The sequence below is a fragment of the Lepidochelys kempii genome, chromosome 16 (genome assembly GCF_965140265.1).
Source record: "Lepidochelys kempii isolate rLepKem1 chromosome 16, rLepKem1.hap2, whole genome shotgun sequence".
Classification (NCBI taxonomy): Eukaryota; Metazoa; Chordata; order Testudines; family Cheloniidae; genus Lepidochelys; species Lepidochelys kempii.
The window spans coordinates 16,898,709-16,926,036 of NC_133271.1; the positions used below are offsets into that span (position 1 = coordinate 16,898,709).

At 43.9% G+C, this 27,328-nt stretch overlaps 1 protein-coding gene across 8 annotated transcripts in view; it reads left to right on the forward strand.

Annotated features, from left to right (window-relative positions):
* MIGA2 (mitoguardin 2) overlaps positions 1 to 25,858 on the forward strand; it is a 35,658-nt gene extending 9,800 nt beyond the window's left edge. For 6 of the 8 annotated variants that reach the window (XM_073314746.1, XM_073314749.1, XM_073314745.1 and 3 more), the window contains 12 exons: positions 4,513 to 4,630; positions 5,063 to 5,196; positions 7,032 to 7,146; positions 7,954 to 8,054; positions 8,482 to 8,597; positions 9,112 to 9,184; positions 10,186 to 10,272; positions 11,028 to 11,126; positions 11,794 to 11,928; positions 12,903 to 12,956; positions 14,213 to 14,329; positions 15,115 to 20,697. In XM_073314746.1, coding sequence (XP_073170847.1) covers positions 4,513 to 4,630; positions 5,063 to 5,196; positions 7,032 to 7,146; positions 7,954 to 8,054; positions 8,482 to 8,597; positions 9,112 to 9,184; positions 10,186 to 10,272; positions 11,028 to 11,126; positions 11,794 to 11,928; positions 12,903 to 12,956; positions 14,213 to 14,329; positions 15,115 to 15,315 — 1,350 coding nt within the window. In that variant the 3' untranslated portion in view covers positions 15,316 to 20,697. Of the gene's footprint in view, positions 1 to 4,512; positions 4,631 to 5,062; positions 5,197 to 7,031; positions 7,147 to 7,953; positions 8,055 to 8,481; positions 8,598 to 9,111; positions 9,185 to 10,185; positions 10,273 to 11,027; positions 11,127 to 11,793; positions 11,929 to 12,902; positions 12,957 to 14,212; positions 14,330 to 15,114; positions 20,698 to 25,023 lie in introns of those variants that run through there. The other 2 variants (XM_073314752.1, XM_073314751.1) reach the window with 2 other exon arrangements.
* The last annotated feature ends 1,470 nt before the right edge of the window (positions 25,859 to 27,328 follow it).

Here is a 27,328-nt window from a genome sequence, read left to right on the forward strand (position 1 = left end):
AGAGAATTCACTTTAGACAAAAACGTACCCTAACTTCTGGTAAGCTTGATGACTCCTCCACTCCCCATTTCCCTTTGACAAAATGTCTTCCAAGCCTCTTGCTAAAGCCGTTCTATACTTGGTAAATTCCTGGGAGAGTTGAACCTGTGTCTTTTTTCTTGCAACCTCCAGAAGATCAGGATTAAATTTATTTCCATGGAACTGTAGTGTTAGCCAGGCTCTGGGCAATACTGATTATTCTTTCTGGTTTTCTTGACCTTGGGATTAAGGAGACCTTATCATTAAACTGCTGAGGTGAGTTTTCAACTCATTTGGCTCTTGAAACTCCATCCTTGAGCTCTGAAGACAGGAGAGCAGAATTAGCTTCTCTAAAACATCATACCGTATCCCCAAGATCATATCCTCCTCCTCACATAGCGTCCCCTAGAGCAGCAGTGCAGCATAACCACCTGGAATCCCTACTTTCCAGTAATGCAAAACATAAATTGTAACATAATGGTTCATGAGAGATGAGCAACTAAAATCACATCTGAATTGCATGTGGGGAAGCAAAGTGGTAAACAGAATTAAGTGATTTTTAAATCTCATATTTTATGACTTGCTGTGGCTAGAAACAACTGCTGTACAATCACATGCAATGTCAGTATCCTACAGCCTTTGAACCCAGCCCTGATGGCTTGCAATATCAGATCTAAACATGCTTTTATGGCACTAGCCAGGCACACTGAACTAAGACCTAGAACGTGCATCTCTTGCTTCTGCTCAACCCCCAACTACAGAGGCAGTTTAAGATTTATTCAGGCCCTGGGCACAAAGAACATTGGGGGTGCCCCCACACCTCCATCCTGGGGTCCCGTCCCCTGCTCCTCCCCTTCCCCCCATGGCCCTGCCTTCTGGTCTGGCCAAAAGTCAGGCCATGGTAAGAGCTGCACAGGGAGTCTGGGCTGCTGTGAGGAGCCCTGGACCCTCCACCTGCCCTGGGGGGCAGGGACACAGGCCAGGGGCTGCTCTCTCCTCACAGCTGCCCGAGGGGGCTCTTTACTATAGTCGAGGGTGACCATACATCCTGTTTTGGCCAGGATAGTGCCCTTTTTAAGCCCTGCCCAGGGCGTCTTGACTTTTTTGGCAAAACTGGGCATTTGTCCATCATCAGTTGGCAAGAGCAAAGGGTACAAATGCCCAGTTTTGCCAAAAAGGGATGGAGTGGGGGCAGCTCCGCATTGGGGGGGAGGGGCGCAGGGGCCCCCTAGAAGGGAAGATTACAAATATAGGGAGCAAAGGAGCAGTGTGTATATATATTTAAAAGAGAGGGGGAATTTTGGCTGTCTAAAAGGCCCATTCAAATAGGGAAGGAATGCGTCTGAGTGAGGGTGAGAGGGGAGCAGAGAAAAGCCTACATAGCTTATATATAATGTATGGGGCTTGCTGAAAAAGTCTTTTTTTAAAAAAGGCTATGGGGGAAAACCAGGTATTTACTGAAGACAACAAAGGAACCATGTACAGTTGCTGAACTTTATTTTACTGCCTTTATTTTTTTAAATGAGTTAGAACTACCTATCTTATTGCAACTGGTTTAATAAAGAAAAACATGTAATGATTTAAAATACTTCAGTTATTCCTGTTTAACTTAGATACAAGATGTAAACCTTCCGTTTTAAGTGGTTTGAGAAGCTGTTGTAGTCAGAGTGACTGAACACAAGCTGTTCAGCCAAAAAAATGAGTTCTCTTCCTTGCTAGGTGATCATTTGCTTGTTGCATAACTGCATTATCTGAGTTTCCACATTATAAAATGATTTTTACTTACTTAATCTCCCAGCAAGGAGTGAGGATTAATTAGTTAGCTTTTATAAAGCAGCTTGAAGTTTAAAAACACTAACTATAAGCTACATATTGATTGGAAAAATACTAGAGATTGTAAGCTGCTCAGGGTGGGAGCCTTGTCTCTTTAGATGTCAAAGAATCAAACACTATAAAACAATATAAACTAGGCAGAATAGAAACAAATATGAATGAAAATAAATGATTCAGTGCACTAAAAATGTGGCTATCTTAAAGTTGTCATCTTGTCAGTTGAATTAATAACCTAGCTGATACTTGTGTCAGTAGCTTTGGAGCCTGTAGTTTCAGGTGAGTGAGTGGACAGTTGCAGCTGTCTATACACATAATACAGCATTATGCCAGAGAACTCTGCCTAAGTGCCAAATATTGTAATAGCTGAGACATAAGGTTTTTTATTGAAATATCTATTGGTAAGTGTTGGAAACTGGCAGTTAGGGCTCTTGAGTGCTCTAACTGGCAGTTATACTTGATTCACTTTGTGCTCGACTGTAGGCAATTCACTTAACCTCTGTGTGTTTCACTATACCCATGTGTAAAATGTGGGGAAGGAGAGGTCTTGGGGATCCACCTCCACGCGGGAGGGAGAGGGCCTGGGATGGGGTGGCCCAGCTCCATGTGGGAAGGAGAGGAGCTGGGGCGGGGGGGAAGGAGAAGGCTTGGGGGGCAGCTCCACATAGGGGGAATATGCCCAGTGCTCACCCTATCTCAGCTCCTGTGTTGGGCCTGGCTGGGGGCGGGGTCTCAAGGGGGAAGAGGAGGAGCAGGGTGGCAGGGCCCTGGGGGGAAGGAGAGGAGGCCGGGGGGCAGAGTTCCAACTTGCAGGGGGCCCCCGGGCATGAGCCCATTCAGTAATCCACCACTGCCCACACAGGAACATGTGATTGGAAAGAACAGAATGGAGTTAATCTCAGGCACAAGTTCTCTCTCTAGTATTTTTCACTGATAACCTGCTCCCTCTTTTGTTTACAGTTGCTTCCCCATCTATTGCCTTCCTCTTTAAGTGCGGCTTGGGACCACCATTTATTTCCATGCAGTCCCTCCTCCCTTCCCCTTCTTGGAGCAACTGTCTTAGTGTTTCTCTCCTCCCCTTTTTTCGTCGCCCTCCCCAGCATTCCAGGCAAGCATGCCAAGGATATGCCTATACTTTGAGCTCAGAGCGTGATTCCCAGCTCAAAGACATATACCTGTACAGCCAAATTTAAGCTATGCTTAAGTGCTGTTGTAGAAATTAGCTTGGAACAACCATTGGTCAGACAACATCTATGAACAAAATGTAGCCTAGGTCAGTACTTGCAGTAAAGCATGTTCTTTAAGCTTTGCTGTTCCATAGTTTGGCCTGTCACACTGACAAGCCAAACTATTGCCATGTTTTAAACCAGTTCAGTAGAACAATTCCTAGCCCACAGTAACCAGGTCCAATGACCCAGACTGTAGATCTTGGAGCCTTCAGAGATGGAGCCAATCATATGTGCCTATGGTCTCTGATGGGCGCCTACTTGGGGTGGCTAGCCCCTCCTTCTGCAGCTACACTCTATTGTTAAAAGAGCGAGGAATAGTTGTGGCACCTTAGAGACTAACAAATTTATTTGGGCATAAGCTTTTGTGGGCTAAAATCCACTTCATCCAGATGCATGGAGTGGAAAATACAGTAGGAATATATACACACACACAGAGAACATGAAAAGATGGGGGTTGCAATACTCTAACTCCATGCATCCAATGAAGTGGGTTTTAGCCCATGAAAGCTTATGCCCAAATAAATTTGTTAGTCTCTAAGGTGCCACAAGTACTCCTGTTCTTTTTGCTGATACAGGCTAACACAGCTACCACTCTGAACTCTATTGTTAGCGCACTAGCTTGATCAAAGCTAGTGCAGATGTATCTCCTTAAGCTGAGGAATCACCCACCCCCAGCTCAAAGTGTAGACATACCCCAAAGTGAGCATGGCTTGGTCATTGCTTTGTAGTGGGGTCAGGTAGATGGTATTGTAAAAAACACTGCTTTCTTATGTTTAAAGAGGTTATCAGGCTCCTGGCTGGAGGAGGGTTTGCCTAGTTTCAGAGTAGCAGCCGTGTTAGTCTGTATTTGCAAAAAGAAAAGGAGGACTTGTGGCACCTTAGAGACTAACCAATTTATTTGAGCATAAGCTTTCGTGAGCTACAGCTCACTTCATCCGATGAAGTGCCACAAGTACTCCTACTCTTTGCCTAGTGAATGGATTTTGTCTGTTGCGTTAGGATCTGGTGAAGCACTGGGGCCCTCCGCAGCTCCCTGTGAAGTAGCTGTTGAGCACCAATGTCTTGCACTAAAGTTTATGGACACTCAGAACTAGAATGGATTTGGATTGCATAGCACCGATATCCCTGCCATCTACATCTTCAGTATTTTCACTTTGGAAAAGCAAGAGAATACTGAAAACAACCCTGAAAATTGCAGGCGAGACTGAGGCGATGTCTACACTATGGGCATGACAGCAGCACAGCAACGGCCCCATAGCTATGCTGCCATAGTGTAGATGTTTCCTACAGAGATAGAAGGTGTTTTCCATTGCTGTAAGTAATCCACCTTCCTGAGCAGCAGTAGCTAGGATGATGTCTACACCTTAAGTCTACGGCATACTTGAAGGAAGTTCTAAAAGGAGCTGCTGTTCTTTCTTCTCTCTTCACGGGATAGATAGTGGCTGTGAACTCTTCCAGCCCAACACCAGCATCTACAGGGCCCTGGGAGACGAGAGCAATGGAAGATCCTGGAGCAGCTGGTGACTCTAGTGCTGAAAACCTCTATATTCAAGGTAAACAAAAATTAATATTACCCTGAAAGACTACTCTCACAACATAAAGGGATTTGGAGTACTGTCTCCATGTTCATTCGGTCCTTGCTCCACCAATAGATATGAACACTGTCTCCTCCTGTGCTTAACATCAAAATTGTTCCACCAACAAACTGTTGTTCACCTGGAGAAATCAGTTTCGTCTCCTTGGATGAGGAATGGTGATGATTTCATTGAATCCTAACCCAAATGAGACAATCTCCAGAAGGAAAGAAATATCTGATACTGCCCTGTATTCTATTGGTTCAGGCTGCAAATGGGTTTGGGACGAGACTTCCCTCTTCTCTTGAATACTCTGCCTCACAAATGAGCAAGGCATCTTACTGGTTTCTACATCCTTTTGCTGTGTAAGTGGCTCTGATTTCACTGCTTATGTTTTGTTGCATTGCCCAGGGATGGAGCTATTTGAAGAGGCGCTGCAGAAGTGGGAGCAGGCATTGACCGTAAGGCAGAGAAACAATACTAGCACACCAGTCTCTTGGGACAACAAAAAACATGAAGAAGCTATGTCTGAGGAGTTGCCTGAGGTACGTACCAACCTCTCCTCTACAGTATCCAACCAGTGAACGTTGTGAAGGGCTAGATTGGACAGGAGAAGGGGAGGTCATCAGTAGGAGACTAAACATTGAAAAGCAAGTTTGGAGGAGCGTGAACTAGGCAAGGGAGTATCTGGTATGGCTAGGACCCATCCGTAACCACTTGTAATTTCATGATATAGCTTTGCTGGAATTAGAGAGGATGTGTTTCCAACATTTTTGGCTAAATCTTTTTCCTAGTGAGTTTTCCACCAGTTGTAAAAACTCACAGTGACTTAAGACAGAAGATTCTTTGTCAAACTTCAGAGTTAGTTATTGCTTGGAAAAGAACATTACAGGGAAGCCTGTGTGGCCTAGTGGCTATGACACTACATTGGGACTTAAGAGACCTGGGTTCAATTCCTGGCTCCACCACAGCTTTGCATCTTTATGCAAATCACTTACCTCTTTATGCCTCCATTTCCCCATCTGGAAAATGGGGATAATACTAACCTTCTTTGTAAAGCACTTTGAGATCCGTAGATGAAAAGTGTTAACAAAGAGCTATGTATTATTAATTATTGTTAAATACAGCAACAAACTAGGTTAAGAATAGTTTGTCTTGCCCAATGTTATTTCTCTTTTTAATGCCTTTAAAATGGAGGGTCTAGCTAGATTGGTGGCCAAGATTGTACTGAACTGAAATGGAAAAGCTAACTAGAGGAAAACAAATGTGAGGATGGACAATTAGAGCTCTTTCTCTCAGCTATTAGAGAAAGGGAAAGTTAGGAGAAAATACATGCCAAAATACTCACTTAGAAGAAGAGAGGTGCAGGCTTATCCAGTCACCTACAAAATGGACAGTCTAAGGCTGCAATTGGCTGTCTCCCCCAGATTTAAAGGGTCAACTACCATAGGAGGGAGCATGCTGGGAAAGGCTCTTATAAAAGGGTGCACCCAAAGTAGAATATTTTAGTGGTGACTAAATAGCTAAAGAGATAGCACCTGCAGGTAATGAAAGAGGCTAAATTCTGAACTCTGTAGAAGTTAGGGATAGTGATGTAACATACCCTAAGATTCTTCTAAAACAGAACCCAGTATCTTCATTATGTGGGATGTTTATCTTTTGTGTTCTATTATGTTTATGCAAGTCAAATCTGGATTCTTTTTGATATTTGCTGTGTGTGCTTGAAGTGTCCCCTTGTGTTTCTACAGCTAAATTAAAAGAGTTGCTTCATAATCAAAACACACCTGGTCGTTTTATTTAACTCTTCTAGCTGAGGGCTTAGATCTCTATGAAAGTGAAGATCTAAGCAAAGTATAATGAAGGTAGACATTGTGTAAGCTTTTATTTCACCCACTCACTGATCTTACACAACTGTGCTAACAGCAGACTTCACTCCTGTCTAATAACAGTGAAGTTGATCTGCATTATTCTGGTGTCTGGCCTGTGAACAGAGCAAACTAATGCAGACTTCATGGAATAAACAAACCTCTACTTGAGACTAGACTGAGATCATTGAATTTTTCCTTGTGACTGATAGCTCAGTATAACTGTTTCTACAGGTGATAGGTTAATGTACTATTTCCTCTTAAATGGATAAACAGCATAAGGAAAAAGTTGTAATTTGGAGTATATTGCATACAAGCTGCCCTGGTTTTATTGCAAGTTTAACCTGAAGTGAATCTTTAATTAGTTCAGTTCATGAACTTAACTAGAATTGGTAAATCATAACTGTTGATGCAAAATTTCACATCAGTACTTTGCTTTAAGCATCTCTAACAATTGTGCTATGTCAGCAGTACAACTGGCTATTGAGGGATAGTGTCTGCTTATGTTTAAGCAGGAGTCCCAGAAAAAGGAGTTTGCAGAGAAGCTTGAATCTCTCTTGCACCGGGCATATCACCTTCAGGAAGAATTTGGGTCAACGCTCCCTTCGGACAGCATGCTGCTAGATCTGGGTAAGGTGGGTCTGGGAGTCAACTATAGGTGCAGCCATGAGAATATGCTAAAGCCACACCACGGGGTAGAACTGAGCTCCATAGAATCTTAATAGAAGATGAGTATCAAGCCTTTCCATGAAATTCTAATGTTTTATTTGCCAAGGCCTCAACAAATTCCTCCTGGCAGGGTAGGGATGGCTGTTACAACAGCGTTTGAGTTTAATGGTGTTATAGGATGGACAGATAAGAAGATAAAACACCTTGACTTGTGTGCAACCTGTGAACAACAGCAGTGGAAACATGCAGTGCGTTGTAGTGTACTAGCTGCTGGTCCTGGGTTTCAAATTATGTCTTTGCCTGCTAGACTGAGGAAACTAATGAATCTAGCTCTGAGACCCTTTTTCTTTTCCTAGTCGTAGATAAGAGTTGATGGGAGAAAGACTTAAAGGAGAATACAGGTTTCCGGTGGAAAACAGTATTTGAATTAGGAAGCCAATGGCTTAGCTCCATATTATTTCTTAATAGACCTCATGTACCATACGTCTCTCCTGAAGGCCCGCTAGATCTCTTTAGTTGAGAATGTCAGGGAAGTGACAAAAAAAAAAAGGAGGACTTGTGGCACCTTAGACTAACAAATTTATTTGAGCATAAGCTTTTGTGAGCTACAGCTCACTTCATCGGATGCATAAACAGGAATTTCAAGATGGCCACAAAGGGGCACTGCTGCCACATAAGGACTTGCATATAGGGAAAAGTGTGCTGGGTGGGAGGAATGGAGTTTTAGAGATACAGTGCTAAACATATACTTTTCTCTGCCCCCTCCAGAGAGAACTCTCATGCTTCCCCTGACAGATGGGTCACTGAGACTTCGGACAGATGACGAAGACAGTTTGACTTCTGAGGACTCCTTCTTCTCTGCTGCAGAGGTGACTCAAACTCTATCCTTTGTAAATAAACCAATCGAACATTACTTAATTTGCTGCATTGGGAACTTGCCCAGGCTGGTGGTTCTGCCATGTTCCTAATGCTGGGTAGAGTATGAAGATGGCCATGTGTTTACTTTATCTAGCGGCATGTAGTAGTAGCTAGAAAAGTACTGTAAAAGCAGCTGCAGCACCCACTAATATGGCTTGTACTACAGATGTAGTAGAAGAAGGAATTGGGCCATGCTGGGCTAAGGAAGTTGTGATCCAATCAGAATGGGAGTTTCAGTGGTGTCTGAATGTCTTGGTGTGAAAGTGTGCATACCAATGCCGTCTCAAACTGATAGACTGTAATCTCTTGTTTCTGAAGTCCAGGGTTTGCACAGATATAACAAAAATTTTCTTCTGACCTCTTCTGCTTTCTCTGCAGCTCATTGACTCCCTCCAGATTGGGAAAATACCTTTTCAGCTTTCCAAGCCAGCAGCTGCATACGAAGAAGCTCTACAGTTGGTGAAAGAAGGGAGCGTTTCATGCAGAACACGAAGGTGAGGTGCTAAAAGGAGTCTTCAATCCGTATGACAAGACTCCTTTAGCTAGAGGTATGAACTCCTCAGGTTACTTAGTAAGGGCTTGGCATGGGGGTTAGAATACCATTTTGAGAGAGAGAAGTTTTTTAGCACCTTCTCTATTGGCTTGGAAATTCCAAGGAGGTTTTAACTAGCCCAAGACTTCAGATGGTGCTTGGGTTTGTTTAACTTGATTCAGGCTGGATGCATCCTCATTGTGAGAAACACTCTAAGATTACTAATTTCCTGGGGCAGTGAGCTACTGCACCTTTCACCTCTGGGTTGTTGGCTCAAATCTAGCTATGGAATGTAATGATCAAAATGACTACCTGAAAGTGGCTCAGTGGCTTACATGAAAGTTTCAGTTAATGCCTACTGAGATTTTCAAAGGGGCCTAAGGGAATTAGGAGCCCAAATTAGGACCATCGTCTCTGCCTCTTCAGGAAACTTGTTTTGTTACTGGAGTTTGTAAGATCCTGCTTTCCTCTCTTAGGACAGAGCTTCTAGGCTGCTACCATGATCAGGATTTCCTGGCAAAGCTGCACTGTGTCAGGCAGGCATTCCAGGTAGGAATTTTCTAGCTATCAGAACTCTGTTGCATCTGCACTTAAGAGGCTTCCTGACTGTTAGAATATGTGTCACTTCCAGTATCTGTCCTTGTGAATTAAAAGGGGCTGTCAAGCCTGTCCTAGACACTGAAATCCTCCACTTCTACAGAACAAGTAAAGCATAGAAAGCAGCAGTGCAAACTTCCCTTATCCTACATCTTCCCCAAAATGTGTTTCAACCCTTTCTCTAGGAGTGACAGGATAGTTCAGGCTCTGTGCCCATTCAAGATGTGGCTTTGTAGCCAAGGCAGACACCAGGTTTGCATATAGCAGTTCTTATAATAAAGTTCTTGGTTATTTGGGAACTGTCTGGAGACTACCAAACTTGCTTCACCCAGGCTGCTTGATGGTAACTGGCCTGGAGTTGTACCTGTGACTGTGGCGTAAAAGGCTTTCTATCCTCAGCTCCTTGAGTAATATCTTTAGGCTGCAGGTGACTATGTACCTCCCAGATCCTTGCATCATCAGACTGCAAGAGCTCACATACTTTTTTTTTTCTTGCCACTCCCAGACTTTTCCAGCATTCTAGGCCTATATCCTACAGGAAGGAAGTCTTTTACTTCATCTTCACCTTTACCATGCGGCCTTCTGTTTTGCTTTTATGCACCTCACCTTTTTAAGCCTTAGCACTGTGATGATCCTCTTTCCAGCCAGGGAGTACTGGATACTTTTTCTTTACGACATCTCTGAATAATCAGTAGTTGACATGAGGAGTTGCTGAGTGACTTGAAGGTAGTAGATCAACTAGAAGCACAGGCTTCACAGAGCTCATTGCCTTGGGCTGAATAGATTCCACTATTTAAATTCATGTATGCTCTCAGGCCAAGGAAAAAGTGAAATCCACATTTGGCTCTTTCACTAATGTAGGAACCCTCCTATTGTCTCCTGTCTCCACCGTCGTGGAATAAGGACTTATGTTTACGAAATCAGTGAAAGATTCTTCTTTGGTCTCTTTATAGGTCCTTCTGCAGGATGAGAGCAACCAGTTGTTTTTTGGGGAGGTTGGAAAGCAGATGGTGACAGGATTAATGACAAAGGCTGAGAAGGTAGGAGGGCATATGAGTGGGAGACCACTCAGTTGCACCTTGTATGAGCACCTTATAGACACAGTTACTCAGTCCCAATTTCAGGTTAATCCCTGTGATTTCCCCCTCCCCCTGTCATTACTGTGATCACCCACTTGAAAGGGAAAAAACAGTTCCCATGTTTGCCCTCTCTTCACTGGTTCTTCCTGGTAGAAACTCTGTATGCAATCTCCTCTCCAAAGCCACCATCACTGATGTTGAGGTTCATCAGTGGGAAGAGGTTCCAGGGGGCTCCCAGTTGATGCCCACTGGGAGGGAGGGAGAAGGGGAATCAGGCACTCTGTACAGTGCATCTGTTCTGTAGAGGTCAATGAGTCGGAATCTTTAACGTGGCATTTATTCATTAAACCAACCTCTAGAACAGTAAGACTATGCTGCCTTGCTAATGCATGAAATGGTAGCTTGTTACTGGAATCAATTAGTCACCTATAAGGATGTCTGCGTAGATACTTATATAGCTTTCATCATAGTATCCAAGTGCATACAACATACAAGCTTCAAGTGGTGGTGGTCTTGTGGCCACCACACCTTCCAGAAATAAAATCCTTCTCTTTCTGCAAATGATTGTTGGCCAAAAAAATTAGGCGAGTACTTAATTATGTGTAAATCGTTTTGACATATTCAGATCAACAGGCTAGAGAAATGCTTTATAGTAACCTGAGACTGTGTATCGCTTCTAATTGTTCCCATTGTCTCATTTCCCTGTTCTCATGAAGAACCCCAAAGGTTTTCTGGAGTGCTATGAGGAGATGCTACATTACGCACTGAAGCAAGACACCTGGCCAACTACTCAGCGGGAACTGGAAGGACGAGGGGTTTGTAGAGGAATTCTCTCTCTAGAAAGATAGAGCTGAAATGAAAGCCTGAAACAATGTTCTAGAAGGCCCAACGGTGAACAGAAGTTCGAAATTAAATACCTTGGTACTCACCACTTGGTGTCACTGGACCCCAAAGCTACAGTGGTTAACTTACAACTATTTTGCAATAGTTTATGGGAGGGGAGACTCCAGCTCTTAACACCAGGAAGTTAAATTGTGGCAACTAAAGGTACCCAGTATTCCAACTCTTTATCTGCAAATGGCTTTGTAGTTAGGCCTGTAACACAATGAGTAGGGAAAATACCTATCCAGGGCTGTAGCTGTCTTCAGTATAACTTAATACAACAACAAAAATCTGATTATAAATTCTTTCTGAACCTGTTTCTCCTGAGTGGCACTACTACAATTGTAAAGCTTGCAGCTGTATTTGGTTTCAGTTGGTTTTGAATCTGCTTATCCTTAACACAAGACTAGTAGGGCAAACTCTTGCTGGTTTAAACTTCAAACCATTGAACTGAAATCAGTGGAGTTGTGCCCTCTTACACCACTGGTCAGTTTGGCCCTTTTTAACTAAAGAATTCATAGTCCATTTTTCAGATGGTACCTCTTTGGTCTGAGTTCCTTTCTATAAGCTCTTGTCTGTGACTCGTCTGTTCTCTGGCAGGTGGTGTGCATGAATTTCTTTGATATTGTGCTGGACTTCATTCTCATGGATGCTTTTGAGGACCTAGAGAACCCTCCTTCCTCTGTCTTAGCCGTCCTGCGCAACCGCTGGCTCTCAGACAGCTTCAAGGAGACGGTGTGTTAAATGGTGGTTCTTGTTCCAAATGACTATTTCACTATTAGAAGGACAAAAAAAAGAGAATCAGGCTTTCTGATTACACAGAAGTCTCTTGAAGGAACAATCCTATTTTTCTGTCCCTCTACCAACACATGAATTGGCCAGTCTCTTGATAGATCTGAGTAATTTATAGGGAATCTGTGTTCGCTATAGCAGGTTCATTCCTTTAGCAGTTATTCTCTGTAATAATATTATGTTAAAGAATAATGTGTGTAGACAGCAGACACTTAGCCATCACCTTCCTAGCTGTTAAGGAAATAATACTTTCCTGTACTTTGCAACTGGGAGGGTAGTGGCTCAGTGTCTACTGCTTTGTAGGTCTTTCTCCATTGGAGACCCTACCAAAGTGAATCCTGAGTATTAATGCATTTTCTTAGATCTAGCTGTCCTGCATACCTTAGACTGTCTAATCTGCAGGGAGCCCCAAAAAGCGTATCTGTTTAGAAACCATGGCACTCTTACTGAAGTTCCTATGATTCTGGTTTCCAATCTTGCTTATTGAAAGCAAATCTCAATATTCCAAATTAACTGCCTACAATACTATACAGTAACAATGGCCACAGACTTCACAAGTTAATGGTGTTTTCCATTTTACATGGGCTGTTTCATTGTTGGTGAAGTGGTGGACTAAAATTCTGTTTATGATCTGCATTCTGGAGTAACTGGGGGCCTCCTTCACTGGATGCTATTAGGGGTATTCATAAGCCTGTGGCTGGTCTGGAATGGATTTGACGTGACCAAACGTGCTTTCAGTTTGCATAAGTTTAACTTTGGAATTTAGCAGGGACCCTATCTGTCACTTGGTAAAGGGCTGCAGAATGGTGGGAACAAGTAATGCTCCATGCCATAGTGATGGCAATATATTGGTAAGTTGCATCCTGTTCTCTGGAAAGGCTCACACCATTAAATGATGTTGGGTTTTTTAATTGCAGGCCCTAGCAACTGCCTGCTGGTCAGTTCTGAAAGCAAAGAGGAGGCTTCTAATGGTAAGTAAAACATAAAAATAAGGTGTTGTGGGCGACTGTGAGAGAGATGGCGGGGGGAGATACTGCGGGGGGAAGGAGGAAGGAACACAAGGCACCTGGTTGTTACCAAGATATGATCTGGACCCTGGTGAAGCATGAATCTAGATGTAATTTTTACAAGAACAGACTAAATTGTCCTATTACCCATATCTGAAACAGCAGGAGTCCACTGACACCTTTGCTGAAGGGACCTCTGAGATACCAAGGCACTCTTACTGAAGTTCCTATAATTCTGGTTTCCAATCTTGCTTATTGAAAGCAAATCTCAGTATTCCATATTCATTGCCTACAATACTATAGTAATGGCCACAGACTCCAAGTTAATAGTGGTTCCCTTTTATGTGGGCTGTTTCTTTTTTGGTGAAGGATGGACTAAGGCTACTTACCTGCACCCCTGCTGGCAGCATTGCTCGCTGGTTGGCTGATTAGATTTTGCTCACTGTATTTTCCCTTTTCACTAACTCTCTGCTGCTTTCCAAACGTGCCCTGTCATCACAGATGAGCCTAGGAGACTGAGAGTCAGGATCTCATGAGTTCTAATCCAGTTCTGCCACTCACTCCCTGGTCTCTGGGAAGTTATTTAAATACAGTGCCATAATCAGTCAGTAAATGAGGATAATGCCTGCCTCACAGGGGTGATGCAAGGCTTAACTAACATTTGTAAAATTCCTCGAAGATGTACTGCTCTAGGTAACTATTAAGTACTGGTGCTGTCATGTGGCAGCATCTCCAGGTCCTTGCTGTAGTACTAAAAATCATTCAGACCACTGCGGACTTAAATTATTTCATCCAATTTCTTGTGTTAAGTGGAAGATTAGAGATCTTGAGCCGTTTCAGGACCATGAAGGTTGCCTGATAGCTGAAGGACTCTTGCAGGCCTCCGTTGTCTTGTACTACTTTCTCCATCAAAGGGCAGTTTAAAAACAGCAAGATATAGAAGTTCTATAAGATCTCAAAGTATCTGAATGATGGGTGTCTAACTTTGCAAGAGGGGTGGCTGAATAAGTCTCTTTTGTAGCTTCTCTTCCCAACTTCAACGTCTTAAATGGGTGGACTGTAGCAGCTGTTTTAACAGTATGTGGTAACACAGCGCTGCCTTGTCATACACAGGACATGTGCATTTAAATTATCAGATGAGGATGCCTAATGTAAAGTGGATTAGCTTGTAAATTCTCTCTCAGAGCAAAAATGAGATCTGGATTTCTTTCCCATGACAGGTACCAGATGGCTTTATCTCTCATTTCTACTCCGTATCGGAGCACGTCAGTCCTGTTCTAGCCTTTGGTTTTCTGGGGCCCAAACAGCAGCTGTCTGAGGTCTGTGGTTTCTTCAAGGTAAGCTGGCCTTCTGTACCTTACTTCTTTATATATTGGTTCCATCTTCTGGCTTGCATCTGTGACCATGTATTCATTGAAGGGCCTCTATTGGAGTAACACTAAGGAACTTGGCTTAGTGTAATCTGGTTTGTCTTTGCTTTTTTTAAATCAGCAGCCTGCATGATAAGATTTATAAGAATTCTTATTAGAACTTGCTGCTAACCATGCTACTCCTGTAAGAACATACAAAATGAGACACTGGACAAAATCTGTAACTTCAGAATAGATTAAGGGCACACATGTATATATTCCATTTTAATGTATTTCTTATCAACTCAGAGGTCAGCCAGAAGCTTAAGATCATGTGGGGCCCATATTTGATCTTAAATTCTAAATGTCTCTGTTCTTTCTAGATTCTTATTTGACTCTGCCTAACATGGAACGTTTTTCTTAAATGTTAATCTTACAACACAGTTGTCATGAAATATTACCACAGAGTGTGATCACATTCCTGACTCCAGGGAACCTGCTCTGTGCTCTCTCCCTCCCCTGTTTTCTTCAAGGGATGTCAATCTTTGTCTCCTAAAACAAAATTTCTGACCTCACAGGAAACTGACAGGGTTGCTTTAGCAAGAGAGTTGGTACAGTCTGAAATAGACCTTTTGTGTGTCTGATGGGGGAAACTTGCAGAATCCCATATGGAATATACTCTCTTAGGGCTAGGCAACTGACATGTATCAGCTTGACTTTGGGTATGGTGGGGGCACATCTCCTTACTATAAACATTCCCCCTCTTTTTGCAGCACCAGATAGTGCAATATTTGAAGGACATGTTTGACCTGGACAATGTGAGATACACAACAGTGCAGTTGCTGGCAGAAGACATTCTGCAGCTGTCACGGCGGCGCAGTGAGATCCTCCTGGGATATTTGGGTAGTGAGACGACCCCAGAAATGAATGGGACACTGTCCAGTGAAAATGGACCCTTGGATGAGCTCAACTAATATTGAATTAGGGGAGAAAATCCATTTTCTTAAGAGACCTTTTTCTAAGAGGTAGCTACACCACCTGTTGTGGTAATCAGTGGCAACAAAACTATTTCATCCCCTGACATCACTGGACCTGCCCAGAACTACTACTTTTTGTGGCCAGTAGTGTTGGCTGGAATAGCTCCAGGACCACGCACAGGCTTATGATTTGAACCTCCTGTTGTCTATACCACATCTTCTGTTTTTTAAAAAATTTCTTTAATTGTGACATAAACTGCCTGGGCCCAAGATCCTACCCTCCCATATTACAAGGGGCAGCAGACAAGAACCTTCCCTCCACTATGTGTTCTCTGGGAGCAGATCCCTGATACTTGCAGGGAGTAGGTGGGTAGGTAAAATGGTGACAGGTTCTCGCCTTGGCGCTTACCTCCTCTTTGATTGAGAAGGTATTTTTAAAAGTGACTTCTCTGCCATGTCTCTCTGGACATTACTGCTGATTTTAACGTATAAATTTTATGGTATACAACGCTACTTTCAGATATGATGGAGAGGAAGAGAAATAATTGTTTCCTGTGTGGAGGAAAAATGCTTCTGTAAAGCACTGAAGACTAACGAATGGAAGTAAAATGCAGATTTTGTAATGACAGACACTGGAAGGGAGTTTGTCCTTCATCCCTATGTGTTGTTGCTTTTGTAAACTAGACCCTTTCACTGGGGGTCTCATTGAGATACCATTGCAGCCTATAATAGGCATCCTGAGAATGGTGGTTGTAGGAAGGGGTTGGACTTGTATCCTGATTATACATGCATAAATATTTCCTCCAATATACATCAGAGTGCCTTGCTGTATTTCAGAATTAGCCAATAATAATCAGTCTCTGTCACTGGATGGGTATCACAGGGTATGAAATACACAGGTGGAGGAAGGATGTGTAAGATGGCACCTGCTGCCATTACTTGTAAAATGAGCAGAGTAGGAGTTTAGATACGAAATGCAGAAGGTATTACATGGTGCAGTTATTTAAAGAGCTGGGATTCTGGTTGAAGCTGCTGGAGAGAAGCTCTTAAATCTCTAGTTTCACCACATTAAACAATGTAGTGGTTTTTACAGTTCTCTATGGAATGGATATATACATGTTCTAAAGACAGACATTCAGAAGTGCTCTCCTGCTGGAGTGAAATTGTTGACCATTAACTGTCGGAAGCCTTATGATTGAGGTTAAAATGTGGCTCCTGCTGGTGATGCAGGGGTTGGACGTTAGTTTAGCAGCATTCAAGTAACTTGGGTTTGGGACTCCCACAGTTCTTGCTGAGAAGGGTTGTGGATGATGCTCTGAATATACTGCCACCTCCTACTGTAAAGCCACAAGAGAAGTCTCAGGAGACTACCACACATCTCTTGGTTTGCCTAGGTTTAGTTCAAGTCAAAGATAGTGGCCTCAAAGAGAGGACATATCCAAGAGTGGAAAAGCAGACACCATAACAAGAGTATTGATGCAAATAGGGTTCAGCTTTTAGTGTGATCGGCTTTTCCAGTTCTGCCCCAGGGAAAGATTGGCTCCTTTTAGTTCAGGAGCTTTATGAGCCTTGTCTGGCTGTGTTTTGCAAATGATGAGAATACAAAGATCTTATAGAAGTTGAAGTGAGTGAACTGAGAAAGTTGTGAATTATTCCAGTCCTCTCTATTTCCTGGGCTATAGTCAGAGAGGTTCTTCTGCAAAGACATCTGTGACACAGTTTCTGATAGTAAAAGCAGACAGAAAATAAGCAAAAAAGAGTATGAGAGAGGATATGAAATGAGGAGATACGGAGTTCCCAGACTCTTGCAAAAAGCCAAGTGTAATACGCATGTAGCGTTATGATCATGATACTCCACAAGTGCAAGAAAAAAAACAAAACGGTGTGCCCCAAAGACCTAACAAACATAATATACAAAGACAATTGTTTAGGCATGAGAAAGTGAAAAGCAACAAACCTTAGTGAGGCCTGGTCTGCACCTAAAAATAGACTGACCTAGCTACATCTCTCAGGCTGTGAAAAATGTTGTGCCCAGTGCAACGTAGTGAGGTCAAGCTAACCCACACTATAGATGCAGCTAGAATTCTTCAGTTGACCTAGCTCCCATCTCTTAAAGAGATGCACTAACTACATCAACACAAAAACCTCTTCTTTCAGTGTGGGAAGCCATCTACAATACAGCAGCACAGCTGTAGACATTAGTAAAGGCATACCTTAGGCTTAATGAAACAAGGGCTGTTGATTTGAGAGATGGCAGTTGACACCAGGAAAGCTCTTCCAAGCACGCTGGCAGGAGCCAAACAACAGTTAGAAAAACAGAGGATGCTGGCAACCTTTCATACCCATATTGATCAGAATTAAAATGTGGGTTGAATTCTGAAAGCAAGTTACTTTGACCAAAAAAAATGTTTTATACCATTTTGTGCCCTTGCATGGCTATTTTGGATGAAAGATGAACTCCAGCAGCTTTGTAGTAGCTGAAAAGATGCTAATGAATGTGAAGACAAATAGAATAAGGAAGGATAATTGTAATTCTAAATAATTGATGCTATTCGCTTTAGGTTTTTAGAGTTTTTGTTGTCTGTGTATTTGCTGCTTTGAGTGTCTTTACCTGAATGAAGATGAGTGGATCAGAAGCAACCCATCTGGTACATGGGTAAGAATATTAGCTCTGACTTTCAAATCCTCACTGGAGAGGACACTAAAACTGGTGGGGGTGGGGGGTGTTGTTTTTTATAAAGCACAACCCTATACTTGTACGGTCCTTCTTAAGCTAGGAAAAGTTAATTCCTAATCAGTCGAGAGAAGGTGGGGGATAGGAAATGACTCCTTTACTCCCCTACTCATAATCTGATGTGATGTCCTTTTGATGAAGGCAAAGAATTCCTCTTCAAGGGTGATTGTGGCTGGTAATGCAACTCGATGTAATAGTATTTATTTTTGTTTCTCTTCTCTTCTCTCCCCCTCCCCAAAACTGACCTGTTCCATGCACACAACAAAGTCTAGGCCTACTGATATGAGCTGCCTCTTGCTCTAAAAGGGGAGGTAGATCTTTAAAAAAAACAAAACAAAACCGCATTCCATCCCCCCACCAAAAAGCCTCCCAGAACAAAACAAACCTGGTGCAACCTATGAGGAGATAGTAGCCTCAAGAATATTTGTTCAAAATAGTTAAATCCAAAGGAGATATTCTTCCTGGAGTAACCAGTGCTGATCTACAGTCTGTAGATAGAAATGGTATGCTGCTTTGGATATAAACCTCTGAAGGGATTCAGGGATGCTCTTATTGACCTCAGTGCAGTGCAGATTTGGGTCCAAAAGAAAGATAATGTGATTTGTATCACTTCTCAAGTTGCAAGACCTTAAGGACCTGTCTGTTTTTATATTTAAAATATTTTGTGGAGTGTCACAGCGCTCTATATGTAAATGCACAACTGAGCTAGTTGCCATAGAATCTACTTTTGCACTAGTACATTCTTTTGTGTTTGTGAAATTTCACCATATGCTGTGTGTGTGAAAGTCCAACAGATGAAGCACCCGCCTTACTACATGCCTATATGGAGAGTTCCTAAGGGATTCAGTTTTGTGATGGGGAGGCAGGCATGAGGGTTATGAATAAACAACCTTCTACCCTCCAGCTTAGTGAGAGATCTCTCTAACAGAAAATATTTCCCAGCACTTTGTATTTAGAGCAAAAGATACTTCAGTGTTAATAGCAAGTGAGACATATTTGGTTAGACTCTAGAGCAGGGGTGGGCAAACTACAGCTCGGGGGCCACATCCGGCCCTTCAGACATTTTAATCTGGCCCTCGAGCTCCTGCCAGGAAACAAGGTCAGGGGCTTGCTCTACGCAGCTCCGCTCCACATGCTGCCTCCGCCCCAAGCGCCACCCCCGCAGCTCCCGTTGGCCAGCAAACAGGGCCAATGGGAGCTGCAGGGGCAGTGCCTGCAGACGGGGCAGTATACAGAGCTGCCTGGCTGCGCCTCTGTTTAGGAGCCAGAGGGGTGACATGCCGCTAGTTCCAGGAGCTGCTTGAAGTAAGTGCTGCCTGGAGCCTGCACCCCTGACCTCCTCTCATGCCCCAGCAGTGATCCCCCTCCCGCCCTCTGAACCCCTTGGTCCCACCCTCCTGCACCCCAAAGCCCACACCTCCAGCCAGAGCCCTCACCCTCACCCACTCCCACACCCCACCCCCAATTTCATGAGCATTCATGGCCCACCATACAATTTCCATACCCATATGTGGCACTCGGGCCAAAAAGTTTGCCCACCCCTGCTCTAGAGATAAGTGGTGTTAGCATTTTTTATAACAAACCCTTATTTTCAAGGGGTTATAACATCTCTTAAATACATCAATCTGGGCTAAAATGAACAAGGTTTTAGCCTTGAGGGAATTTTTTAAAAAACATGACTTGAGCATTATAAAAATAAAAACCTGATGCTTAAACTCAGCACTCCAAACATGCATGATTATATTTCCTTCTTAAACTGAAATTTGACTTCAGTTAATCTGGAGTGGGAGTTGTTGTGATGAGCTTCACTAAGTGGTTAATGTGCCCGTGCACTATTCTAATACATTTAGAGAATAGACTAGAGCAGTGATTCTCAAACTGGGGGGTCCCGACCTCATTTTAATGGGGTTGCTAGGGCTGGTGTTAGATTTGCTGGGGCCAAAGCCCAAGCCCCAGTGCCATGGGTTGCAGGGCTCAGGCTTCAGTCCCCCCTCCTGGGGTCATGTAGTAATTTTTGTTGTCAGAAGGGGGTCGCGGTGCAATTAAGTTTGAGAACCACTGGACTAGAGTATGTCTACATGGCAATTAAACACCCACATGGCCCATGTCAGCTGACTCAGGCTATAGTGCTGTAAGAGTCCCAGAGCCTGGGCTGGAGGCTAAGCCCGAATGTCTACAACCCAGTTAAATAGCCCCAAAACCTGAGTGCTGCAAGCCCGAGTCAGCAGACAATGGCCAGCCATTGGTGTTTAAATGCAGTACAGATATGTTCTAAACAGGTCTGTCAGGCAAATATTTTTTTCAATCACAAATGTATGAAATTAAAGAAGAGAAAAACCTGCTTCAAAATATTAGAGTTCAGAATGGCTTTGAAGATGAGCATGGCCCACACATTCATGGCAAAGGAGAGAGGATATGAAATTCTGCTTTCCCTTAACTGTTTTCAGTGGGACATTCCTCTGCCAGACCTGAAACTAAAGAATGTAACCTTGTGCCTGTTGCTTTTTTCTTTTACCTTTATTTCCTGATGTGTAAAGATTCATCTGAATCTTGCTCTCCCACCCCTCATTCCCCCAGCTAAAACTTTTATATCTGTTTTGGATGTGGTATTAAATGCAAGTCAAATAAATCTTTCCTTCATCATATATGGTTTTGGTTTCTAATTCCACCTAGTGGATCCTGAATTATGATAAAGGCTCTTGTAACTTCTGATTTAGATGCCAACCTGTATGTTACTCTGAACAGTTCTTTTGAGAGAGAATCCACTTATAATATGCAGGCAAACAGTGGCTTATTTCTAGAATCAGTGTGTTAAGAACTGATAGCAAGTAAATTCTTAGGGCTTATCAACATGGGAAAATGTTCCAGTATTATTATATCACTCTAGTTATACTGGTATAGAAATGCCAAACTTCCATATATAGACAAGCACTTAGATTTGATTTCTTGACCATTCTATGATCCACTTTATGTACTTTCTGCAATGGCTGATAATCCATATGCTTCATCTGCCAGGATTTTCCCATTCAAAGGTGACCTCATCTAAAGGAGAATTCTGTGTTAAAGAAAGAAACTCAACAATTAACCTCATGGTCTGTGTGGATTTGTATACTGCACACATTAAAAGGTGTCTGAGAACTAGGTCTGAAAGACAAAAGTAAAGATTTGCAGAATACTTTTGAAAGACTTAAAAATGTCTGTCCGCTGAGACCTGTAGAAAAGTGTAGGCTCCTTTCAGTAGGCAACTACAGCACATTAAAACTTTCATTTTCAAGCCATGAAGCAACTATGTTGAACCAGAACAGTCGTGTGCTTCCACAGCTTTTGGTAGAATATCGCATTTGTAGAAAGAAATAGTTTCTTTAAACAGAACATTTCTGATGTGTGGAACACACTGTCACACGCTAACAGTGAGGTGAAAAGCTTAGATATATTCAAAGAATTAAACATTCATATGGATAAGAACATTGACAGTTAAATGAGACAGATCACCACCATGCTTCAGTCTGTAATCCAAACACTAGCAGAGGTTAAGAAGAAACTTTATCTATGGATAGGTTAATTGTCTAGGGGCAACCTCTGAAATAGTTGGTTCTGCAAGACACCAGACGAATAAGCCACCGAACTGCTTCAGTGTAGCAATTTCTTATCTTCCTTATAAAAAAAAAAGGGGGGGGGGCCTTGCAGGTGCTGCACGCCAGAGCTTTGGAAGAGGGAAAGAGTAGTGGATTTAAGAATATAGGGGGAGAGGCCTGAATGCTGTTATTTTCACAAGAAATGGTGGAGAGGCTCCTGTTCTGTGCTCTTGGTTTGAGCTATGGGTAGGGTGACCAGATGTCCTGTTTTTAAAGGGACAGTCCCATATTTAAGCGCTCCTGCAGGTGTCCTGACTTTTTCTCAAAAATGGGCAAATTGTCCCATATTTTCTGTCTCTTTCCCCCACCCCCCCATTAGTATTGACAGGTCCTGCTTCTGCCAGATCCCTGCTTGCCAGTCGCCCACCCACCAGCAGCGAGTGGGGGAGTCCAGTGGCTGACAACGGGGGTGGGTGTGCAAGGTTGGTGGTGGGGTGAAGATGCTGCTCCCCCTGCTGGTTCATCAGTGCAGCCCCTGCTGTGTGCCGGCTCTCGGCTAGCAGGGCCCCACCTCCCCATCTCATTTCCAGCTGGCACTTGCTATGAGCTGCAGTGGCTGGTGAGTGCGATCAGGCAGTGGCCCGTTACGTGTCACCTCTGCTGCCCACTCATCGGCCCTTTACATATTCTCCCTCTGGCAGTCCTCTCCCTGCTTTGCCCCTTCACCTCATCCAGCTTTTTTATATCCCCCCCGGCAGGGCGCGTCCCAGTGCTGTGCGGAGAACCAGCCCTTGGTCGGAGAGCTCAGTTCACCAACAGCCTGGCTGGCAGGCTTCCTTCTGCCACTGCCTCTGGCTGGGCCAGTGCCCCGGAAAAGCCCAACACCCTTCAGCCCGGGGCACTGGCCAGGAGGAGCCAAGCCCAGCATGTGCCAAAACCCCAGACAGCTCTGGCACGGGGAAAGCCCCTCCGCCCCTCAGCTGAGCTCTGGAGTGGGAGTGGGAAGCAATTTCCAGCCTGTTCGCACCCCCAAACCTGCAGGCTCCATAGCAGCCCCCCAGGCAGGGGCTTACACCCTCTTCACATACACTCCCCCCCCCGGCCCCCCCCCAGAGAACAGGGCTGCTCCGTCCCCTAGGCACGCTCCCTGCTGAGCCATATCTCTGGCCCGGTTTGCTGAAGCCCCTGCAGTCAGGTTCCCTGGGCTCTGGTGCACAGTGCATCCTTAGGACTTAACCCCTTCCTGCCCGTGCAGTAGCTGGGGGTCGGGGGGCGGACAGGAGGTGGCTGGGTTATGTCGGTGGCCAGCAGTAACCTGGAGATGTTAGCTGCCTTTCCAGGCTGTGCAGGCAGGAAGGGACAAGCTGCTTCAAACCTGCGGGGGTGGGAGGGGAGAAAGGAGTGGAAGAGATGAGCTCTGCAGAAGAGGAAGAGATGAGATGACTGCCTCCAACCCCGCCCCTCAGCTGGAAGCAGCTCCTGTCCTTTCTCTCCTGCACAGTGACAAAAAGCTGCTGCTGGCCACATTCTGGTGTGAACCCTGACAGAAATCAGGGGGGCAGGGGATACATGACCCAGTGTGTCCCTCCACGTCTTGCCATGGGAAGATGCGGCACCAGGAGAGTTGGGTCCATCCCAGGGGCCAAGCAAGGCATGGAGGGACGAGAGCGCAAGGCAGGAAGGGCTGGGTCGGTCGGTCACACCCCCCTGTCCGAGAGAGGTGTATGGAAGTGTGTGTGTCACCTCTCCCTGTGTGATCCCTAAAGCCTTAAAGATAAGAAGGTAAATAAAAAGAATCCAGCTACGCAGTATTTCTTTTTAACAGGGGCTCAGTCAACTTGTTGTTAATTTGAACATTTGTACTGCATAATTCTGATTATTTGCCATTGAACTTGCTTGAATACAAGTAGTTTTACCACATGTCCAATATTCAGCATAGGGAAATATGGTCACCCTAGCTGTGGGTCAGTTCACACTTATGTGCTAGAATTTATTGCCAAGATACTTATTCAGTCTGCACTTTAGGTGAATCTGCCAAATGAAACATAGCTGAGCCTGAAAAAGTGATAGGCTGCCTCCATGAGCACTACACAGATCCCTTCAAACCAAACTTTAAACAGAGGTAGATTAATATAATAATGACCAGAGCTTTCAAATTAAAGGACAATGCATATTTTAGAGGTTAGAGCAGAGAACTATAGGTTGACCCATATTGGGTTCTAGTCCTAGCTTCTTAGAGATAGGGACAAATCCCTAAAGTGCTGTGCTACAGTCTTCCCATCTGTACACTGTGAATAATGCTTGGCTGAATTATGATGAAGGCCCTCTTACAGGGATACTGAGGATTACTTGATACTTCTAAAACATTAATATTTTCCTGTTGAATATTGGATTACTGTGAGAACCCCATTGTGTCCAAGCCTGCTCAGAGGTGCTTGATAAGGAATAGGAGCACTTATTGTATCATTTACTGATTTAAAATTGCTAGTTTCCTTTCCACTAAACATTCTCATTGAAGTACCTCTAGTACTAAATGATGTCCAAGAGAGGTTTCACTGCTTGTCACATTGTAAATATAAACTGACAAGTCTTTGACTGGAAAACATTTTAATTATTTCTGGAAGAACAGGATCTGTTTGGCTTTCAGTGGCAAAAGGTTTCAGAGTAGCAGTCGTGTTAGTCTGTATTCGCAAAAAGAAAAGGAGTACTTGTGGCACCTTCGAGACTAACCAATTTATTTGAGCATAAGCTTTTGTGAGCTACAGCTCACTTCATCGGATGCATTATGCTCAAATAAATTGGTTAGTCTCTAAGGTGCCAAAAGTACTCCTTTTCTAGTGGCGAAAGGAAAATCCTTCACACTTCCTTAATTCAGACTTTTGAAGACCTAACTTTTGTAGTAAACATCTACTCTCAATAGAGAGTGCCTGTTATCTACAATTGCTACCTTTTCTCTTGGAAAGCCAAGCGAGGGATCCACTGTTTAAATTAATTGGGCAGGATCATAATCTCCACCTGAAACTAGTTACATTATAGCTGTAAAGAGAAAGGAGTAGTTCTCCTGTCCCTAAATAAAATATTTAAAAGATTTAGTTGAACATGATCCGGGGTAGATCTGAACGAATCCATACATTATTTGGCTGCCATCAAACAACAACAAAAATAAACCAAAAACCGCTCTGCTCTTATCTGGGCTGGCTTAACTAGGTTTCCGACTTCCTCCACAGTCTAGTAAGAAACGTTACATGCACAGGCCCATTTTCTTTGCAGCTTTTAACTTGAGTGACCTTACCATTCCTGAAATTTTCTCTTCACAAGTTTCCTTGTGCAAATGCTTCCAGTACATACACCTCTTTTGATGTAACACATACCCTTTGTATTCTTCTCCCTACCCAGGACTTCCAAGTGAGTGGTGTTTAACGTGCACAAATACAGAAGAAAAAAATGAGGAGTCCTTGTGGCACCTTAGAGACGAACAAATTTATCTGGGCATAAGTTTTCGTGGGCTATAACCCACTTCACCGGATGCATGGAGTGAAAAATACAGTCGGCAGGTATAAATATACAGCACATGAAAAGATGGGAGTTGCTTTACCAAGTGGGGAGGTCAGTGCTAACGAGGCCAATTCAATCAGGGTGGATGCGGCCCATTCCCAACAGTTGACAAGAAGGGGTGAATATCAACAGAGGGAAAATTACTTTTTGTAGTGACCCAGCCACTCCCAGTCTTTATTCAGGCCTAATTTGATGGTGTCCAGTTTGCAAATTAATTCCAGCTCCAGACTTTCTCGTTGAAGACTGTTTTTGAAGTTTTTTTGTTGAAGAATAGCCACTTTTAAATCTGTTATTGAGTGTCCAGAGAGATTGAAATGCTCTCCGACTGGCTTTTGCGTAGAGACTGTCCCTTTTGGCCAATGTACATAGCAGAGGGGCATTGCTGGCACATGATGGCAGCAGCACCCTGTTCTCCATTAAAGTGACAGTACTAAATCCCTTACTGCTCACATTTCCTTTTTTAGTGCCACTCAGGAAATTATCATTACTTGCAAAGCTATAAAGTAGATGTGGATGTAATTATAGTCCACTGTGTCTGATCATAAAGAGGAATTCCGTATTCTCCATGTTGCCAAATACTGATAAAATGGGTAGTTTCAGTACATGTAGGAATTTGTCAATCAACCATCTTTCTGCAGAAAAATAAATAATAGATCAATTAAAATCACCCCGCAGTCTGAGTGGCATATTTCAGCTCTAACTACTTGTTCCCACTGACACATACCTCCCACGCTTCTAGTCTGCCCTGCTTGCTGCTAGCAGACTCTTGTTTCAAAGGGTGGTTCCTTGGCATGATATTAATTCATGAGTTCCCACAGCAGTTTAGTGTGTGTGACTGTACTCTCAGATCAAAATGAAGCTGTGCAGCACACCACCATGACTGCTCTCATATTCACTCCCCAGGTTTCCCAGCTGCGCTATCTTCACCAGTCTTCCCCACAAGTAAGGGCTGGTTGTGACCCTGCACTTATGGGGAGTCTCCACCACTTGCAAGCCATGAGTTGTAGAAGCTACCCCAGCTTCCCCCCAAAACAACTCATTTTCTTCTCTACTCTTGTCTCCGACACATTTTGGGCAGCAGAGGAAGGGGCAACGCATGTCCCAATTCTCCAACCTCTTTTCTGACAGTGGAAACAGACGCTCATTCCCCAGTTAACCCAGCTTCCTTTTCTGGGCCTGGAGAGGGAAGGTAACTTTTGCCATAGTTTCCCGAGCCCTCGATTTTGACAGTAGGGCAAGAGGCCTCCATTCCCCTTCTCTTTTTTTCAGGTCCAGGGAGAGAAAACTCACAGCCCCATTTCCTTCTGTTGTCTCCCCATTTTTTGGCAACAGGACCACCCAGGGAAGCAAGCCAGAGCCCCTGGCCACTAGATCCATTATCTGTCAACAGGACCCATGAAGGAGGCAACTCCTGGATTCATTCTCTCAGGTCCCATTTTCTACCAATGGAACTGGGGGTGAATTAACTCTGGTCCTGATCCCCAAACCCCTGTTTCTGTCTGTGGGATGTGGGTGAGGTAACTCAACCCCCCATTCCCCTGTTTTCTGTCAGTGAGCCTGGGGGTGAGTTAACTCTGGTCCTAGTCCCCGCATTCCCTATCAATGGGGCGGGGGCTGAGCTAAATGCCCCTATTCCCCCATTTTCTGTCAATAGGACTACCAGCTGAGGTAATTCTGGGCCTCTCTTGTACTCATGGCCTCATATCTCATAAGGCTGCTCTTTGAGAACTACCCCCATTGAGTGAAAGGCTTTTGCCCTGCTTGGGTTGGGGGAGGGGCGAGGAAGCCATTTTAACTCAAAATTGCCAGCTTGCCCCCTCACCCCTTAGACCCCTTATCCACCACCATCCAAACATCTGATTGGCTAAGAATGAGACCAAGGCCACCTGCTGATTGGTTAATCTGCATAATTTTGTTCACCAATGATAAAACATTATAACCCCCGCCTTTATCCTGATTGGGACTATAGCTACCTGTGTCTCGCTTGGATTGGACAGTAGTGCGGACATCTCATTGGCTATCGCGCTCCCTGGATTGGATATTTAATTAGGTTTTTATTGATTGGTTGGCGTCTCACCTGCTGCGCCTAGCCATTGGTAATCCAGATTTATCTCCCCGCCCATTGGCCGCTCCGCCTCTTGCATGC